Source organism: Dermacentor silvarum, chromosome 1, assembly GCF_013339745.2.
Source record: "Dermacentor silvarum isolate Dsil-2018 chromosome 1, BIME_Dsil_1.4, whole genome shotgun sequence".
NCBI classification, from domain to species: Eukaryota; Metazoa; Arthropoda; class Arachnida; order Ixodida; family Ixodidae; genus Dermacentor; species Dermacentor silvarum.
Window position 1 is genome coordinate 207,263,858 of NC_051154.1, and position 21,572 is coordinate 207,285,429.

The 21,572-nt window shown below is 44.5% G+C and overlaps 1 protein-coding gene across 1 annotated transcript; it reads right to left on the reverse strand.

Annotated features, from left to right (window-relative positions):
• Window positions 1–446: 446 nt before the first annotated feature.
• On the reverse strand, window positions 447–21,435 carry LOC119436631 (aldo-keto reductase family 1 member B1-like). Its single transcript, XM_037703557.2, has 8 exons — window positions 21,256–21,435; window positions 16,401–16,568; window positions 13,548–13,664; window positions 12,414–12,491; window positions 12,206–12,322; window positions 10,162–10,268; window positions 2,368–2,470; window positions 447–473 (listed from the first exon to the last, which is right to left on the reverse strand). The coding sequence occupies exons 1-8, from the start codon at window positions 21,328–21,330 to the stop codon at window positions 447–449; spliced, it is 792 nt and encodes a 263-aa protein (XP_037559485.1). The 5' UTR covers window positions 21,331–21,435.
• Between the last annotated feature and the right edge of the window lie 137 nt (window positions 21,436–21,572).

The window sequence follows — 21,572 nt, forward strand, 5'->3', positions numbered from 1 at the left end:
TTCCATAAAGTTTTAGAGTGATACCTTGAGAACATTTTATTGAGCAGAATTTTTCTCTCGAACTTTCTGGAGGGCCTGGGAGCTTAAAAAACTTGATGGAAGGCTCGTTGAGTATTGACTGCATAGCTCAATGCGTGCTGAAGGTCGCGACAGTTTTACTTTTTTTTTTTCGCAACACAAATTTTTAGATAGTCATTTTTCAAGTTGCCTTCGCACCAAGCACACTTTCGGGGTGAACGAATAGCCACACCATAAATTTATAAAAAGATAAAAATGCGAGACTGTCTCGACCTGCACTGTAGTTCAAGGAACGCGACAACAAAAAAAAAAAAAAAAAAAAAAAACAACAAAAAAAAAAAACAATAAAAATAGGCTGAACGGTAATGAAGTAATCAGCTCCAGAAACTGAGCAGAAAGGCGAAAAAATAGTTTTGAGAAAATGGCTCTCAAAGCTTCACCTTCTCTTCAGTTCTCTAAAAAGCACCAAATTTGTAATATTTGATGTGTTTTGTGATGTGGGGCTTCTTGGACATGTGGCCTCTAGTCTGCTGTGCCTTCATTCTGCCTTTTTCATGTTTGTATGACATTCTTTACTGCTGCTCTACAAAGAGCACGGTGCCTGGGTTTCAAACCAAGTGAGGTGCAGAACTATGTGGGCATAAATATACAGTAGTTCTAGCGTTGTACTTGCAGACTGCCTCACTGATAGCAGTCTCTAGTGCAGTCAGTGAGCCATTGTTTTCTTTTGGTAGAATCGACCATGTTACTGAATGAAGGCTCTCAGCGGCCTTCTGAATCATCTTCCATTGACAATGGCTATGGAGGTTAGGTGAGCCACTGATAGATAGGCAGCAATGCAGCTGCTAGGTGCTTTCCTGCCTGTACTTTTGTATCATGCCTCACTTCTGCAGCCAGGTGCCTGTGCCAGCTCAAGCGGCCTAGTGAGCAGAGCTCATGATGAGGTTCTCTTTATGAAGGGGTGGTATGATAGGTATTGTTACAAGATATCGTGGCATTATGATAATAGAGTCGGCGTGCGATGTGCTAAGTCACGGGTACGAGGTGCCGATGTGCGAAATGCCTGGTCGCGGGTCCGAGGAATAGACGCTCGACGAGCTTAGTCGCGCAGTCCGAGGTGCTGACGCACGAAATGCCTGGTCGCGGGTCCAAAGCATAGACGCTCGACGAGCTTAGTCGTGCAGTCCGAGGGGCCGACGCGCGAAATGCCTAGCCGCGGGCTCAAGGAGTCGACGCGCGAAGTGCCGACGCGCGAAGTGCCCAGCCGCGGGTCCGAGGAGTCAACACTCGAAGTGCGATGTGCCGACGTGCGAAATGCCTAGCCATGGGCTTGAGGAGTCGACGCTCGATTAGGTAAGTTGCGCAGTCCGAGGTGCCGCCGCGCGAAATGCCTAGCCGCAGGCTCGAGGAGTCGACGCTTGCAGTGCCGACGCGCGAAGTGCCTAGCCGCGGGTCCGAGGAGTCGACACTCGCTGAGCGATGTACCGACGCGCGAAATCCGTAGCCGCGAGCTCGAGGAGTCGACACTCGATGTGCTTATTCGCGCAGTCGGAGGCACCAATGCACGAAATGCTTAGGCAAGGATCCGAGAAGTCCGCGCGCGATGTGCTTGATCGCCGAGTCGGAGACGCCTACGCGTGAAAGGCTTCACCGCGTGTAAGAGAATTCCGTGCCCGAAGCTTGGTCGCGAAGTCCACGTCACCGATGCTCGGAATGCTTAGCCGCGGGTCTGAGACGTCCATAAAAAGTGGGATCGGCCACGCTACTGCAATGTCCGCGTAGCGCCCGTTCTAACACTCGTCGAGATTACGGAAACTCCAGTGCTCACGAGGAGACCGCAACAAGCGGTGCAGACGACGCCATCGCGAAGCGAGCACCGGACCAATGGCGAACCGCGCTGGAGTCACGTGGCGGGCGCGGCCAATCGGTGGCTCCGGCATGTCCTTTAATCATTTGCTTTTTGTGTGCTTGTTTCTGTATGGGGGAGATAGCTGAAGCAGCAAATTTGAAGACGGAGAAATACACTTTCCAACGAGGCCAAGATGGCGGCGCTCGGCTGCGCCGTTCTGGAGATATCGTGGCTTGAAAAACTCCGTTCGTTCGCGATTTCCGCGAAATTTTTCGGCACCTTGGCTGATAAAACAATTTTTTTAGAGCACTTCTACTTCGTTTTCAGTGATATTTCGGAATCAGATAGAATAAGAGTTACAGAAACTGAAAATGTTATTTTGAAAAAATTGATTTTTTAGCCATTTTTCGCGGTGCGAAAGCCGCGTCCCCCCTTAACCCAGAAAGGCAGAATGGTGTATAAATACTGAAGTTTCGTATGAGAATGCCAATGCTATGAACACAAAGGGGACATCTATATACCTGAGCAGGAGTTTTCCCATGGGCTTCAGCAATGGCCTTGATTGCAGGCTCTTCCATGAGAAGTGGGTCTCCTGGCTTTGCCCTATGAAATGCACACGCACGAAATGTGAATGCTCATAAAGATACTCATCAGCAGAATTTCCTGTAGTGAAGAAATAGAATTTAACAAATTTTCTGTCATATTTGTGGGGCCTATTAAACAATTAAGAAAATGAGAATAGATTTTTGTTAGAATATACCGAGATAGCTTTGATGATCAAGAAGTGCTTTGGAAGTTCACACATGTACAGTGCTCACGGAATAAAACACAGGGAAACTAAGAACACTCCATGTGTACAATTACTTGAGAGTACCATGTCATGTGGCTACGAATCTGGTCACTAAAGGAGATGCAGACACTAATTTAAGTGTATGAGCAAAAATTATGCTGATGTCACACTAACTGCATACGGTGGAAATGAAAGTATGGGCATTAGTGTATTTACTTGCATAATGATCGCACTCGCGTAATGATCGCACTCGCGTAATGATCGCACCCCTGAATTTTGTCGTCAAAATTAGATTTTTTTATTTCTCGCGTAATGATCGCACCCAGAACTTGCCGCAGCCAAGTCTAGCTGATGATGATCGTGCTTACCATCTGTCGAATGCTACGCAAACGACTCAAGACTTGCCAAGCGGACTGCACGCACCAGACAGATTCTTAAGCAGATGTCCCATTTCATTCCCTTCATCATTTTCTGCACTTCAAGAAAAAATAATCTACAGCCAAACTTTCCTTTATAATGGTTGTGGTAAAAAAAAAAAGAATTAAAAAAAAGCGCCTCTTAATTCCTCTCGCCTGCATTCGAGGGCAGCAACAAAGCGCGAGCAGCAACGACAATAGTCACGTTTACGATGATACGGTAGAAGTGTACCCTATTCATACGCCGGCGCTTGTAACACAGACAAGATATTCGCCCACCCTTAGCGGGAACATGCCCTATTAGGATTGTAGTTAAGACAAATACCGCAGTTTTTGCAGCATGCCCGCCACGAGTTTTTATGTCAGTGGCAGCTGAGCGTGCCCACCTGTTTCTGTCCCCTCAAAGTGGACATGGCTACGTTATTGCCACAGACTTGCCGATATTAACGATATTATTCATTATTGATACGAAAGAAACTGCTTCAATGCACGTGATGTACTCTCGAGAAAAAAAAAAAAAAATTGTTCCGCTTGGTTCGGCTATAAGTGAACTAAAATATAGTTCGGCTTGCTCCATCCGCCGCCATTTTTGTTTTGATGTCCCGCACTGCTACAGCGGCAGCCGCCTGTTGGTTGATCTCTTGTCATCCCGCAGCAAACGCTTTTCGACGCGTTCCCATGGACACCGCGTGACCGCGTTTTTACCGCGTTATCGGCTTATCGCCATTTTGCAAGGCGGCGGTGTGCATTGTGTTTGTGTGCCGTTCCACCATGGAGCAGTATGCGAGTTTTACGGCCGCCTTCAAGCTCAAGGCTATTGACTACGTGCTGGAGCATGGCAACCGTGCTGCCGGCAGGCATTTCGGCGTTGATGAAATCCAAATACGGTATTGGAAGAAACAGCGAGAGAAGCTGATGACTACTCAAAGGACTCGCCGGACTTTCCGCGGACCCAAAACAGGCAAGTTCCCTCACGTTGAGGAGGCTGGCCTCGAATACGTGAAGGACCTGCGCAAGGATGCTTGTGCCGTATCATTGGAAATGGTACAGACACAGGCACGCACAATAGCCAGGAAGCTGGGAATCGCTGCAAAAGACTTCCGCGCCAGCTCCGGTTGGACAACTCGCTTCATGCGACGAAATGGACTCTCACTAAGGCGGAGGGACGTCGTTGTGCCAGCAGCTCCCGCCCGCCTATGAAGACAAGATGATAGATTTTCATCGCTTCGTAAGAAGGATCCCTGAAAAGAACGGCTTCCTCCTGTCGCAAATAGGGAATGCCGACCAAACTCCGTTGACTTTCGACATGCCCCGAAACATAACAGTGAACGAGAAGGGTGCTCGGAGTGTCCTAATCAAAACTTCCCGTGCAGAGAAGCAGCGATGCACCGTAAAGCTCGCAGTGACGGCAGACGGGCGGAAGCTGCCACCATATGCAATATTGAAAAGGAAAACTATTCCGAAGGGAAACTTTCCCCGTGGCATCCACATCCGTGCTCAAGTAAAGGGGTGGATGACAGCAGAACTGATAGTCGATTGGATTAAGACTGTTTGGGGACGAAGACCAGGAGCGCTTCTGCTTCCCTCGCTTCGTACTGGACAGTTTCCGAGGCCATCTTGTGGATAGTGTTCGTGCTGAACTTAAGGAGCTACGCACGGACATTGCAGTGATCCCTGGGGGTCTGACGTCGCTGCTACAGCCTCTCGACGTGTCCGTGAACAAACCATTCAAGGACAATGTGAAAACTGTACGCGGAGTGGAGGGCGGCGGGCGAACACGATTTGATGCCGAGCGGAAAAATCCGAAGGCCGTCTGTGGAGGTGCTTTGCTCCTGGATCGTAGAAGCTTGGAGCGGTATCTCTGACGAGGTAGTGGTCAAGAGCTTCAAGAAGACCGGCATATCTAATGCGCTGGATGGGACAGAAGACGACTTTCTGTGGGACTGCGAAGATGCCCCCAGCGATGACACTGCCGATTCCGACAATGAATCTTGCGCCGACAACAGTGAAGAATCAGACTCAGACTAAAGTGATAATGTAAAATAAAAGGGCAATGTGCAATTCATGTAGTGCCTACGTAATGTGTGCGTTTATTACAAAGGTAAGCCTTACTCAACTTCTATTTTTGGTTATGTTCATGATAGCTATCGTAAGCATTCTGACCCACAACTTGTTGGCGTTTTCTGTGCTCCAAATTTTTTGAGGAAAATTTACCCCGCGTAATGATCACACCCCTAAATTTGCGTCAATTTATCTGATAAAAAAGTGCGATCATTATGCGAGTAAATACGGTAGTCAGCCCTAAATTAAAAAAAAAAAAAAAATGGGGTGTTACGTGCCAAAACCACGATCTGATTATGAGGCACGCCGTAGTGGAGGACTCCGGAATAATTTGGACCGACCGTGATTCTTTAATGTGGAGGACTCCGGAATAATTTGGACCGCCCGTGATTCTTTAATGTGCACCTAAATCTAAGTACACGTGTGTTTTCGCATTTCGCTCCCATCGAAATGCATAGCATGCCTTGGTAAGGAATGAACATGACATGTTTGAGACCTTGTTTACACACCGATGTCACAAAGATGCAGTGCCCATATGATGTATCTTTGAAGATGGCGACAGACTGCTGGGATCATGTGCCGTGAGCATGCCCCAAAAAGTAGATGCTCGGCAAGAACTTGTTCTAACTACTTGTCTTTTGTCACGACTCTAGTTTTGGTTTCTCCACACCCTAAACAAATAGTTTATGAGGCACAACGTATTATAATGCCAGTGCTTTAGTTTTGTGTTCACCACGGCCCTAAACAAATAGTTTCCTAGGCAGAATGTGTTATATTGCCTACCACTATTGACCTACCCTGGAAAATGCTACAGTTAAACCTGCTTATAATGAACCTCCATATAACGAATTCCTGGATATAACGAAGTTTTTCGATTCCCCGCTGTTACTCCATAGAAGCACATGTATTTGAGACCTCTACGTAACGAAGTGGCAGCGGGAGACCACCTCGATATAACAAATTTTCCCCTCCGACCACCTAGAGATTTCGCCCCAAATTTTGTCATTTTTGCGCGAGCAGCAACCGGAAGCAGCTTCGCCGCGATGGAATGCGAAGCGAGCGCACGTGTGCGTGCGTGTGCGAGGCGGCCCTGCATCCCTCGACCCGGCGATCTTGCCGCCGCGGGCGTGACCTTTCCCCCTCCCTTCATTCAAATCTGATCCTGCCGCTTGCTGCAGCTGGCCTAGCCCGCCAAGCCGGCACTCTCTCCTTTTCCAGCTGATGTTGCCGAAGCGCTGGTACACGCTGTGGCACATCAGACTCGATGAGCGCGGACACGCGCTGTCAAACGCTGGCGGCATGTGGAAGCGCCGCTGGAGAAGCGAGCGAAGTGACCTTCGTGCTGTTGTCTATCGCTTCAACGCAAACTAAGCGCCGAGAACACACAGCACGCAGAAAGCTACGAGCCGCCGACACACCTACACTGTCTAGACTCTGCCCCAATGCAGATAGCTTTCAAGATACAGCCTGCGCGACCGCGCACCGCCCCGCTATCCCTCCCCCCTCGCTCCCTCGCCGGTGCCTCGAGCGCAACAGAAAAAGGCGCGCTTCCTCCCTGCTTTTCTTGCGTGCGCGAGATTTAGACGCGGTCGTCGGCTCCCCTCGCACGTTTTCACTCGCACATACAGCACATGGCGCGCGGCGACTGCGTTATCGCCCTCGGACTTTAGGGTACGGCCACGCTAGCGGCAAAAACACAGAGCAAGAACGCGCGGCAACGTGTCATGCCGCGCACGGCAAAAGCGGCAGGAATCGGGGGTCTTGCGGCATGCCGCGCGAAATGGGTTCTGCGGCAAATGCCGCGTGCCGCGAGATGAAGAGCCAATCAAGAGCGACGAGGGTGACGTCACGGAGCCATCACAACCGGAACGCCGCCGGTCCGCGCCGGGTTTTCAATCGACGATTGTCGCCTCTCGCATGAAACAAGGAGCGCTCGCGGTGTTGCTCGCTCGTTAGGAGAGCGCGGGAGATCTTATCGCGCTGACGCGCGGCAACTTGCCGCTTGCTGAATGACGCGCGCGTTTTTTGCCGCTAGCGTGGCCGTACCCTTATATACGGAATATCTATGAGCCAAAACTAATTTTAGGGCCACAACACGTCATGGACACGATCTTTATATAGCAAATACGGATCTCAAGGGCCATACTTTTGCTGGCGAAAACCGAAAATACATCATAGTTGTCGCCGGCACTTTGGGCGGCCAATGCCATCGTCAAGCCACCAAGCCAAGCGACATGAAAAGTCAAAATGGGCGCTCGGGCCGGCGCGGTGTGGCAGTTCGCAACGTATGATGCGGGAACGGTCGCACAGTTGCGACGCAACAGCGGGGTTACCAATGCATTGAGTTCTAAGGGAGCTGTGCCGGGACCGGTCGAAAACGACATAACAGCCGGGAAAACGCAGCCCCGGGAACGTAACAGCGAGGTTCTACTGTAACACTATACGACGCTACGATGCCATCGTGACGCTCGCTCTTCGTTTCCGATGCCTCGCGCTTGTGCGAAACGACACGCGTCCACGCATCCGGTACCTGGTGTGACATTCCGAGGATGAGTGCTTCGACGAAAACAGAAAACGGGTGCGCGTTACAACTGAGGGCGCGTTAGAATCGAGTAAATCCGGTAAACGTTTATTTTTAGAATTTTCGTGCCGAATCTGCATATAAAGAAATCCTCTTTATAATGAAGTTTTGGGGGAATTTGTCAATTTCGTTATATCCAGGTTTAACTGTATACCCTTGGAATGATATTTTTCCACTCTTATTATAAGTATCACAGCTCTTCTGCAGATATAAGCGTTCTTATGACTGTAAAGGAGCTCCTAATTTAGCATATACCTAATAGTGGTCAGCAACGCCATTACATAGTACACAGTTTATACAGCTTTAAATCATCAAACACTGTCGAAAAAGACCAAAACAAGGGAGAAAATAAAAAAAAATCCTTACATTCTTACATCTGTCTTTAATTTATCAAAAGTTTTTCACGACCAGTGTCTGCTTGATGTTTGGGCAGCACGATTTTATAACTCATAAAACTACAGTCGAATCCCCCTACAACGAATGCCACTACCACGAAATTTCCGCCACAACTAAGATTTTACGATTCCCCGTTAGCTGCTCATAGAAAGTAACAGAAAAGAAGTCTCTTCATAAAGAAGGCGTTTTATTCGGTATTTCCGCTTCAACGAACTTTTCGCAAACGAATCTGGCACTGAAATGAAGTTGGAACTGCCGAGTGGTCAAATTAGAAGGCCCTTCCAAAGCTGTGACGATTGTATGTCTGCTTGAAGGAGGTTTTCATGAACGAAATCAAGTTCAAAGTACCGATTTACGCCACTGCAATTCATAGCCGTGCATGGTCAGCACGCGCCTGCGCGAGACCACACGGGATCACCACAATCGCTGCCGTTTTCTGTGCTGTGTGTGTCCGGTCGAAATGGCTACGCCAACGAAGAAGCGTAAATTTATCTCTCTCTCGAGGAGGAGGCACATATGATCGCCGAGGCAGAAAGCGTAAGGAAAAAATTTTGCAGTTTCGCCCGAAAGGTGAAGCATCGATTGCGATAGCAGATTAGTAGACAGCTATACGAACTAAGGATCGCAGTTTTATCGGCCGTATATACTTATAAACATTCGCTTACGAACTAAATTACCAATCACGGTGTCACGCGCGCACAGGTAAACATGAACACATCTCGCTCGATGACCGCGGAAACTGCGTCAACACGCTGGAGTGAGAGGAGGCGCGGCAATAGCAGCGAGCGAATTGACCTCCGTGCTGTCTCGCGCTTCAACGCGAACTAAACGTCGAAAGCACACGACTCTACCGGCACTAGATGCACTTTGCCTACATCACAGATCGCTTTGAAGATGAGGACCACGCTGCAGCCGTTGTTGTCAACATGATGCCAACATCTCGTCGTTTGGGGAAAATGACAACCCGCTAGACACTCTGACTCCGGCAACTGCTTCGAAAGTAATGGATCCTTTTGACCTCATCTTAAAAGTTATCAGAGCCCATGACAATGACATTGCGATGGATCTTTTAACAGACTGTGAGGCTCGCGCATAACGCTTTTGCTTGCCGTGAAGCGTAAGAAATCCAGGCTGACCGACTTCTGGAAATAAAACTTCCGGTAAGCGCAAGCTTGCCAAGTTAGTCGACATTGTTTTAAATATGCAATGAAATTGTGATAATTCAAACCGCTTCATTGCTACGGTGCATGTGCCGCAAAATGAGTGTTTCGCGACCGGCCGGGCACGCGCGTTGAGTGAAGTGTCGGCCGCAGTGTACGAAAAATGCTGTAACAGCGGCGCGAAATACATTCTGTCGTGAAATTGACACTTTATTGACCGCCTTCGGCACGTCTCAACCTTAGCCCCCCACACCATTGCGAAGGTTTTCCAGACGATGGTTTCGGTTTCGTTCGCGGCTTTGCCATTTGGCGTACATATATACATGCTTATTTCGCGTCAACGAAGTTCCTCCACAATGAAATTTTTCGCACGTCCCGTGAATTTCGTTGTAGCGGGACTCGAATGTACAAGAAATACAACAATCATGACCTATGCCAGCAAATCTAACTGTGGATATTTGTCAAAATGTATTTGTAAACCGTTTTGCTAAATGCATTTAATAAGGGAACAACCCATAAATATATCAAGCAAATTAAAATTGTTCACCGGCGACCCACTGTATGATCCACTTTCATCATCCCACAGCAATTAATTTATCAAATATGCAGTAATAACTAGTGGTATATGTTTAAGTAGAGGTAAGTATAGCACGATGAAATACACATGACTAATTGCTGCCACTATCTCGGATAACATATACTCAGAAATGCATACAAGAGTGCACAACAGAGTAGTATAAGTTGTACAAATGTTTTCCTTCACTGAATGCAGGCACTTAATGCACCGAAAGCTTCTCTGGCAATAGTGCACGTTTTTGTTAGTCGTCATTGGGCACTAACTGTGAAAATAAGAAAAACAATCCCTCACACAATTGCATAATTCAGATTACCATGGGCGATCAGGGGAACCCAAGGGGCTGTAGGCAGTAACAGAGATGTTGTGCTTTTTGCAGAAGTCAATCAGTTCACTCTGATTCAAGTAGGGATGGCACTCAATCTAGAAATGCACAAAAATAATCACAATAAGTGAAAGAAGAGGTGTAGAAAGCTAAACAATCCACAAAGTCCAAAGCACTTTAAATGCAAGCATAAATGCACCATCTAGCTATCTCAGGATATGTGGTAGTTGAAAAAGTCAGGCTAAATCACTCATGATAACATCAGGGCAGATCGACGAAAACAACCACTCAGTTTGTTGCACTAATTTAGCCTTCTCTGAACCTTTGCCAAATGCACACAGGTTGCAGCATGCATGACTGGAGCAGACTCCAAGCAAACTGTAGAGCATCCCTGGTGCTCCAATGCTTTGACTATGAAGGGTGCTATCATGTTGACTCTCTAGAGATTCTTTAGACAACTAAGAGTGCGGCTGAAGCACCATCATGGATCCCAGCAACAACAGATCTGGGCATGTAGAGTGGCCTGTGTACTTCTGACAAAGGCTTCCGGCCAGCCACATTCTAGCCTACAGCAGGAAAACAGTGTGCTGTAGAATGCATTTGCACCCTTTACTACAGGTCACTGGGCTCAGAATTTTTTATTACGAGCTAGAAGAGTCTGATTGGCAGGCCGTTGCTAGTTGCACTGACCCATGTGCAGCAAAGATTCTGGCAGTGAGCTACGCCGGAATCTATGTGAAGTGATAAGCATGATGAAGCCATGTGAAGTGACAAGGAATGACTTCACTTTAAAGCTTGGCAACCAGTGAGGTTAGGATGATGTCATGAATAAAGTAAGCCATGAAAGCCAGTTTCAGAACAAAATGCACAAGCAATAGTGGCCAGCCCATCCACATGCTCAAATTAAGTTGTCTCTTCTTCCTGGGGTTTTACGTATCAAAACCAGTTCCGATTATGAGGCACGCCATAGTGGAGGGCTCCGGATTAATTTTGACCACCCGGGGTTCTTTAACGTGCACTACAACGCAAGCACACGGGCGTTTTTGCATTTCGCCTCTATCGAAATACGGTCGCCGCGGCCAGGATTCGATCCCGCGATCTCGTGCTCAGCAGCGCAACGCAACGCCTTAGCTGACTGAGCTACCGCGGCGGGTAAATTAAGTTGTCTCAAGCAGTGGCTAATGGCAGATGGCACATGCAAAATTGTGAACAAACTAACAAGTGTGTTTAAGTCTACTGAGCTTGAAGGCTTCATTCTAAAAGCAGGTGTTCCACTTGCACATTCTACATACATGTGGATGACACTCATTACACGGAAACACAATTACCTTAATCAAAAGCACTTATTATTAAATACAAAAAGGTGCAATTATTGTATCTTTGTTGTCTTGTACATGAAGCTCTGTAGAAGGCACACCTCTGCACCAGGTGTTTCAGTGAAGACATTCTTAAATCTTTCCATAACAGACCACAAGCCAAAATGCAATGAAAGGCAGAAAAAAAGGAGAAAAGTAGGAAAACAAAGAAAAAATGGTGCAGCAGAGAAAAATTGTTTTCTTTTGGCAAAACATTACTTGTAGCTGTGCACATAAAAAAAAGTAAGCAATAACCGCAACTAGCTCTTCAAAATAGCTTAAATTAACTAACTTTTCTATGAATAACTTAGCACACATGTAATTGTGGATTTAAAGCCAGTGAGCACTCAAATAATGTCCATTTAATAGGAGTGCTGAAACCAGGATCAGTTCTGAGATATGCACCTCAAAAAAGTTCCAAACACACTTGTGTTTCATACAGCATCTTCCTACAGTGCCTACAGCCTTCCTTATGCACTGAGAAGAAGAAGCTACAAGGAACACCCATATTTTTGGCTACAGGCGTGAAGATGAATGTCAAACTAAACAAATCTGAATTTTCGAAAATTAATAACTGCTGTAATCTAAGGATTCCTACTAAATGGACATTTCTTGAGCATTTGCTGGTTTCAATTCTGTAATTAAACCATGTTTCCATGATGCAACTTAAATGCACGAACCTGCAGGTTTGCAGGTTTTATCTTGGCTGCTTCTAGGAGACGAAGTAGCTGGTCTTTGTTGAAGTTGCAAACACCAATGCTCTTCGCTAGCCCTTTTCCCACACATTCTTCCAAGGCCTGTACAAAAACATGACAGTACAAAGAAAGGGGTAAGTAATGACCATTATGTAGAGCTGACCAGCTCTGATGATCGAGCTTCTACACTTACCTCCCAAGTTTCAAGGAAGTCTACATCACTAAAGATGAAATCTCCACTTTCATTACGAGGAAACATATCACCACCTTCCTGCAGAAAAGGCAACAGCATTAGCACCAATGACCATTAGGTGTGCCCTTAGACAACACTGCCACAAATATTCTCAAGCCATCTAGAAGCCTTGCAATATGTGACCTCTGAGAGAATAAGCATGAAATTGAGTAAAATAGCTGATGGCATTGCAAGCTATCACACAAGAAGCAAGAAAGTTGAAAGATCACAGAAGGTTCAGTTCCAGCAGGAAACTGCTTGCAGGGAAGTAGGTAATTATTGCTGAAAGTTACTTTCAAAATTGTTAGCGATTACAAGAACCATTGACTTGATGCCGTATTGCTGTTGTTTTCTTCTCCATACCAGTTATCAACTGGAGGAAGTCCCTCTATGGAGGGTTCAGGCCAGGACAGCCCTAACACCTGCCATCACTTAGAGCTGGTGCACAACATCCAAAGACCATGTGACACACAAACTTCTGCCTGTGTATCTTCAGTGTATCTGCTATGAACATGCCCTTGAATCGAAACTAACGGTGAAAGGACACTTAGGACTATCCAAATATAGACTGACCAACATAAGAAGAATGCCAGATGGCTAATGGACAATAAGTTTTCACGTTTCTCTTGCAGTATCTGGCTGAAATGGGTTTGCACAGTTTTGTAAAATTTGCTCCATTTGCTATTCTTTGCGACAACCCTCTCAAATTGGGAGGAAAAGATAAAGAAAAGGGTCAATGCCTACTTAAGTTGCAGCTTTTATAAAGATGCAAAAAGACCTTGAGTGGGGATTAAACTTATAGCACATCACTGCAAGAACATGCTCCTCTTTGGACCATGACAGGTGTTGCAAACACTTTAAAATATTCCAAGATAAAGGATATGCCTACTTTCTCAAATCAAAATGTACAGAAAATAACCATACAAGGATCTGAATAGTGATAGCATTGTGCTAAGTTGTGATGCATTTTATATGTAATGCTAACAACAAAGGAGACTTCATCACAAAACAAACATTTAATACACAAAATTTGCTTACTTTTAGAAACTATGTCCCAAATATCTACAACTGCACGAGACTTCTTTTCACTCTCACCTGGTAGCCCATTGGCCAGTGCATGAGATATAGGTCAAAGTACTCCAGGCGCAGCTTTTTCAGAGACAATTCACAGCACTCAAACACTTTGTCCTTGCTGTGGTAAGTGTTCCAGCACTGAAACGTTGCAACATTATTCATTCATATACCAGTGCAGTAACTATTTTAATCATACAGAGCCTGCAGTGTGTTTAAAGTAATGACTAAAAAAAGATATCAGTTTACGATGACTGTTGTATACCATCCTAAACGAACTTCAGCCTGAACTAACTGTAGTTTTAAGTTGTTTATTGTAGACAAATGCTGATCTATAAGAACACTGCTGCATATGGTGTTTTATGGACGTGGTGAGGGCAACAGACACGGGCAACAAACACTCACATTTTGCTCACAAAAGCTCCATATTTTGCTTCCGTCATCCAATTCCGATATCCCTAAATTTCCTGAACAAAACCAATGTCTTTGTGCACAGCTCTGAGGCAGCAATGCCTTTATTTGCATGTGAACAATTTGCAAATGGAATCAATCTGTCACTGAACAGCTTTAGCAAACCACTTAGAGGGGTCCTGCAACATTTTTTTAATGTGGCACATAAATTACATATATGGTAGTAGAACCAACTGCTGGTGCAAAACAATACCACTATATCAAAGCTGAGCAAGGCAACATACAGATGGGCACAGCCATTGTGAGTATTACTCTGCACCATTGCAGTCTCCAATGTGCTAAAAACAGAAAGTTGTTGCAAGGCTCTCATAAGAAGGGCTTCTTTTAAATCACTATAAATTGCTTTTCTGAGGTGTTTCCTTGTCAGTTCAGCATTCATCTCGTACAAAAGCTCTTCTCATCTTTGAAGGTTGATAGCCAATATTGCTGATTTCAACAAACCATGCTTCCTAGAATTATTTCCTTCTGTGTCTTCTAAAACTGATGTTTGGTTAGAGCACAAATGTTATAATTATTATTTTACAGTAAGTAATAATTATTCACATTACAGTCAATATTTATTACTACCTTGCACAAACTATGCCAAGCTTAAAGCATGAAACTACAGTGCTTAAATTACTTGAGCCCATTAGCATGGATTTCAGCAAAAACAAGAGCCCTTGAAGGAACTGCAGGTGCTAAACATGGGACTAAACAGTGTGCTTTGTGCTAAGGGTACACTGGCTCAGCCAAACGGTTAGAAGTTGACGCTACCTCCACATCTTAAGATCATGCACAGAAGGAAATGCCAGTATGTGCTAACAGTGTAGCAGTTTGCCTGTTAACTTTCTCATCACTTCTGCAGGGATGTCAATGAAAAGCATGAGCCCCAATGTGCTATGTGCTAACTGGGCCGGTATTTTGTAGCGATGCCTTTCTGGTAATAATGCCTTTTCGCATTTATCGCGCTTTGTCAGTGGTCAGATCGACGGTCCGCTCACGTTATCAACAGGATCAGCCGGCCGTGAGCGGTGGACGATAAGACTAGTATAGAATCAGTCATAAGGCAACACTACAAAATTGCGGCCCTGGTGGGCAGTGAGAACTAAGGTTGGCGCATGACTCAGAATGTCAATATCATTGACGAGTGAGAGAAGAGCTCATGTATTTGTTGTAACAGCTTTGAGTCTGCATGTGCTTGTTACACCTGAGGCATAGTGCCAATGCCCTTATGCAGATTACAAAATAGCAGCAGTCCTGCCAATTTCATGATCACATGTTCGTTATGAATGCGATTGATATACTGTACATCGAGCTAATTTGTATTTAATGAGTGCAGAAAATGTATGAGCCACTACTTTTGGATCTCTAAGGAATAATTTTATTACCTGATTTTATTATCAGGTACTTGCAAAATGTTGATAGTATAAGAAGAGTCAATGTTGTTAACCAAAACTAGCCGTAAACTAGACATTTATTCAGTGTATAAGCAAGCAAGCTTAGTGTGATCAGCTATACAAGTTAGCAATACTAGTAGTCATTCCTACATGGCTGATGTATTTTGTTTATATATAAGTTGCTGCTTTTGCAAGACTGGTGGCAAATGCAAGCCAGCTCAGGTTTCACTCTGGTCATTCCATTTCATTACATTCCCATTCCATCTCAGTCCACTAAAAAATAGGGCCACTGTGGAATAATTATAACATGAAGCAATTAATACTGCAATGTTCAGTTTTATCCATTATGTGCTTAGGTGCCCACTGAGGGACGACTCAGTTCCCAGTGAATACAAAAATTCTCATCTACATAGATTTACAAGCCCATAGGTGGCCAGATAGCCAAAATTATTCCACAGCCCTCCACTATATCTCTTGCAACTCTAGCATAGCTTTAATACACCATCAGTGTGCTGAAGAACACTCGCATATTGAACAAAAAAATGTCTGCTTCCAAAATGCATATGGAAGGCCTCACTAAATGTCTCCCTTCTTTGCAGTATTTGATATTGCAGCATCTGTGAGAGCAGTTCTCGTATCGCCATAAACCCCAATGAATGTTTTTGAGGACTCATTGCGATTCAGACCCAAGGTGGTGTCTACAGTGAGCAGTAGAGGATACATAACTTTTATTTAAATCACAATGATGGCATAATTTTTTATATGCTTTCATCCTTGTTCATGCTGTTATTTTCTTCTCATGTGATAGTGCTGATCTTCCCATCCTCACACCAACAACTGCACACATTGTGCACTTCTTCCACTACTTTTCACAAACTTGCGTATACAAATAAAGTAGTACTGCTTCTCATTTTTATTATGCATAACACTTAGCATTCAGTAAGGACTTAATTTTTTAAGAGATTAAGAACTTAAAAATTATTCACACACTAGCCATGAAATTCCGTATGGATCTTCAAGCAGTACGTACCTTCCCAGTGATCCAAAGGTCTTTCCTTTCCACAGTGCCATCCTTAATTTTATCTTCAATTGCTCTTCCAACTTCTTCTTCATTTTGGTATGCAAATGCACAGTCAATGTGCCGGTACCCTGCATCAATGGCAATCTTGACAGCCTCATACACCTGACCCACTTGAGACTGTTGGGTGAAAAGAACACAGCACATCAGTTTAGTCGCAAGGCAATGTGTATGCGGTGTTTAGAAAAATGGTATGTGTGCTCAGAACTATAGTGCCAGAACTGTAAACAAAACAGATGTTGACTGGTGCATAAACTGCTTTAAGGATACTTGAAATGCACCGTCCCACCTCTGCACACACATAATCCCCATCCCCCAATTAGTAAACAAGCAAGACTAAGCTTAAAGAGTGTACTCTTAGAGTATATTAAGCCCAGTAGTCCCTACTTATCCTCAGCAGGATATAAGCTTGACCCATGAGCATTTACACATTAAAAAACACACAACTCAAAATCCCAATGGTTCCTGCCAACAGGTGAATGTGTAGTTCAAGCTGATCACCTTGTGTGAGACTTTTACTCTATTCTTTTTCCCATTGTGATATGAATGCTATAATAAATTTTAACTGCAATGAATTAATTTTTATTTCACACTCCTAGTAAAGTAATGAAAAATTTTAATATTTCATCACTTTCACGACCTTACAGGCAACTTCTATATTTACCACCAGAAACAAAGCAGCAGGACACAAGAGAGTGAAAGATTAACTCTATAATATAACGGAGAGGCAGGCCTAAGGTTCAACCCTTTAGCTTGCTACTCTCTGCCAGGGGACACCACAATGATCATACAAACATGTACCGTGCTAGAGGTGGCCCTTGCACGATTGTCGTGTCTTGGCTGCCACACTCACCCTTAGCAAAATGTTCGTAACAACCTCAAATTTACCTTTTCCTTTGACAGTGTATGGGCCGTCATGACACCGATGTATTTGTCGCAACAGCAGAGCAAAACAAAATGTTGCACCTAACTAGCTTATTGCTCAGTAATGAAGAGCATAATTTAAGCGTGCACAAGATAATACTGAGTTCACACATAGTTAGGTGAGCAAAGGAGCGGGAATGTGGGACACTTGCCGCATTAAATTAATGGTTTGCTTGCTTGCATGAAATGCTATAACTTAATCAAAGTATGGTGGATAATATCCCACGGCTGATTAAATTTTTTTTTTCAATTCACAGGTGAAGGTATTAATTTGCAAATTAATAAACAATTTTTAGAATCTGAATGGTTTATAAGTAGTTAAGCAAGTTGAATGAGTGAATTATAATTCTGTGAGCTTGTTAATACGTGTGAATTCAGGAGCTAATAAACAACATCAAAACTGAAACTTCTCAATGTGGAACAAGAAAGGCATCGCTACAAAATACTGGCTCTGGGCCGGTATTTTGTAGCGATGCCTTTCCGGTGGAAGCCAGCTGTGCTGTCCCACATTTCCATTGCAGACTTCAAACACTTGTGTGTGCATGGGATCATAAACTGTGGCACAGCTGCAGCATAAGGCACTGCAGAAAATCTTCCATGTTCATACTACAAAAATATGAAAGAGGCTTGACAAATGTTGGCAATATTCAGCGACATGCTCCTCTTATGTCAACCTCCACTTCCTGCGCCATAAAGAGTAGCACACAGATATAAGGTCTTCGCAACACTAAATTTCTCTCTCCTTAATTTATGGGGTCGTTGGATCAGCTGAGAATAAAAGATTAAATGTGGCATCCGGTATGTCAAATCATCTGATCAAAATTCACTGCACAAACATCCTTTATTTAAAAGCAAAGTAGAGAATGACTAGGTTTACGGGAGCGGGATTAAACGATGGGACAAAATAAGACACACACATAGTACTGTATGTGTCCCTGTGTGTCTTCTTTTGTCCTGTCTTTTAATCACGCTACCGTAAACCTATTGGACATGCGTTACCAACAAGCCGACATTGCAACCCTAGAGAATGACATCAAACTCCAACATGCACATCAAGATGCCTTTCATACCAACACCAGCTTCATGCTTCCCTTTTGCAACACATAACGACAGCACAACCTGTGCCACCTTGTGCCAACTTGTAATGGTACAATACTCTGGATCACATCAATTTTCTGTCACATCTAGAGAAATTTTATACCCATGTTTTATTCCTTTACACTCTTTTTTGTAAATATGGTGCATGTAAATTTTGTTTGTACTTCTTACTGGGTCTTACTGTTTTTACCATTAATCATTATCCATTAATCTCCATTAGCACTTTTATCTCTTTCAAAGGGACATAAAGAGGAGACCTAAATCAGTTTAGACTGCCAGATCATGCCTTGAAAACTTTGGTGGAAAGCTGCGGGTTATTAGTGGAGAGAATGAAGGTCAGACCACAGTCCTTTAATGCTAACAAAAATGATTAAAAGACTGGTAAAACTCTAATTCTGAACCCGAATCATGTCATTAGCAATGCTGGTCTGCCGCTGCAAATTCACAGCAGTTTTGTACATCTGGGCCCCTTTTCTGAAGTGCACAAAAGTTGTCAGGTTGAGTCTCTGCTTGCTTTTCAATGCAATAGCATCAACAGCAGGAGCCTATTTAAAGTCCACAGCAGGACCCACCCCCCAAGGCTTCTCCCAGCAATCTTTAATTACCCTATCTCGCATAAGTCAACTCCAATCTACGCCTGAAAATTTCCAAACCTTATCACACCAGCTAATCCTCAGCTGCCCTCAGCTGTGTTTCCCTTCTCTCAGCATCCATTCTGTTAACTGGAAAGAACACCAGTCATCGACACTATGCATTAACACGACCTACCCAACTCCACTTCCTCTTAATCTCAACTAGAATATCAACTGCCTGTGTTTACTTTTTAATCCATGCTACTCTCTTCCATTCTCTTTAATGTTATGCCTATAATTTTCTCTTCCATGAATGTAGTCCTCTGTTTATTGTTTAGCAGTCAAGTACTTGTGCATACTAGATGCTACGAAAATCTATGAGATTAAAAGGAGCTGGCGTGGAAATTCTTGCAGTTAGTCGGTGGCAATCCCTAAAGAGAAGCTGCAGCACCTAACAAAAAGTGAGGTCACAGTGAATTAATATAGTTTTCACCCCTTGAATATGAAAACCATAGTTTAACAGGCCACAAGTCCCCACAAGTCGCTCTAATTTAGCACAAACAAGCAGCAGCGTCTGTGGGAGACGCCGCAGGCCTGTTAATCGGACCTGTTTGCGAAGACGATCACGACGACATCCTCGGTATCGACGAGGCGCACAATTTGAATAGAGCCCTCACATGACCCCTGGGGTGACATTTTTCTCGCAGCCAGTGCGAGATGAAAATTTAAATGGCAATTGCCGAGCTGCTACTTCCATTATTGAGAAAATAACTTTAGGAATTTAATTATATGGTGGCAGCCTTCCAAACCACCGTAAATCTTGCAATTATAAAACCTCTTCAGCTTCCCTTTAAAGTTGGATGCTTCCACAGATGCTGCCCTCTCCCCATGAAACATTGTTCCGCAAAATAGTTTTTCTGTTCTTGTACATCCACAAAGAAGACAAGGGCAATGAGGGTGCTGTTTGAAGAATTGGCATGCACAGATATAGCAACAAGAATTTCACAGTGTGGTGGCATAACAGACATAAATGCATAAATGCTAACTATGTCCGCATGGCTGTAATTAAGGTACAGTGGCAGAGAAGCCCAACTTTGCAGTAGAAATTCCGTGCAGTGCTTGTATGTGCAGCCTGTGGCAAGTGTGTCAGAGCAAGCTGCCCAATGATCACACATATTGCACAAAAAACCCTGTACTATGACATGTTTGAAAAAATTAAATTCTGGGGTTTGATGTGCCAAAACCACAATATGATTATGAGGCACAACGTAGTGGCGGATTCTGCATTAAATTTGACCGCCTGGGGTTCTTTACCCAATGCACGGTACAGGGGCGTTTTTTGCATTTAGACCCCATAAAAATGCGGCTGCCGCGGCTGGGATTTGATTCCACGCTCTCAGGCTTAGCAGCACAATGCCAAAGCCACTACACCACTACGGCGGGTTACATCTTTCAAGAGAAGGTAGTAGTATAAGGGGCAACTTGCACTCAATCCGCATGGCCTTCTGCACACGTGGAAAACTGCACATGCCGCACATGGGCGCACAAATTTTGGTTTAGACTGGGTGTGCATGAGCAGTGTAAACCGAAATCTGTGCACCTGTGTGTGATATGTGCAGTTTTCCGCATGTCAACAAGCGTGCGGAAGGCCATGCAGATTGAGCATAAGTCACCCCTAAATAAACTTACAGGTTGCAGCTTTTTTCTACCTGAAGGAAGTAATGCAGAGGCTGCACTGCATGCAGTGAATTATTAGGCACGCCATAGTGGGGTACTCCGGACCACCTGGGGTTCTTTAATGTGCACCTAAATTACGAGTTTAACCTAGCAAACTAAAGAATACATGAGTCTTTCTTTGACAGCACAAGGAAAAGAGCCCACTAAAACGTTTAAGAGTCAAGCGCGTATCAGCAGTTCATATTAGCATGCTTGTAAGTTGTACGACAATTTTATGCAATTAAGACATGACGTTTAAAAATGAAAAAGTCAGTCGTGTGTTTAGCATATACTTGTATGACAATTCCATACAATCAATCAGCAGGTGTTTTACACACATATGGCCTCTGTGTAGTTAACAATGCTGCAATATGACAGTTTTAGCAATGGCAAAATATGGTTATCCGCGACTTCGTATACCACATCTCAGTCCAACCAACGCCTCCTATATGGTCCAACTTAAAAAGCGCGCCATTTCTTCGAGACATGTTCTGTACCTTCCAAGTTCCAAGGCCAATAGCAGGAATCTTGTGCCCCGATGAAAGAGTCACAAGGGGGACCTTGCTCGCCATGTCGCCGCGTAGACTGAGCAAAAGTGCGTTTGTCAGTGGACTGCTCTGGCACCGAAGAACCTGGCGTTTGTTGGTAGACAGAACACAGCATTTAAGAAAAACGTTGATTCGGTGTGGCGAAATATTCTACCGGACACAAAAGCAAACGAGAAAGGAACCCACCGACACGAACTGTACAGAAGCGCTTCCCTTTTCTGCGAACCGCTGGGCATACACAAACGCTCTGAAACTCGCCTGCAGCG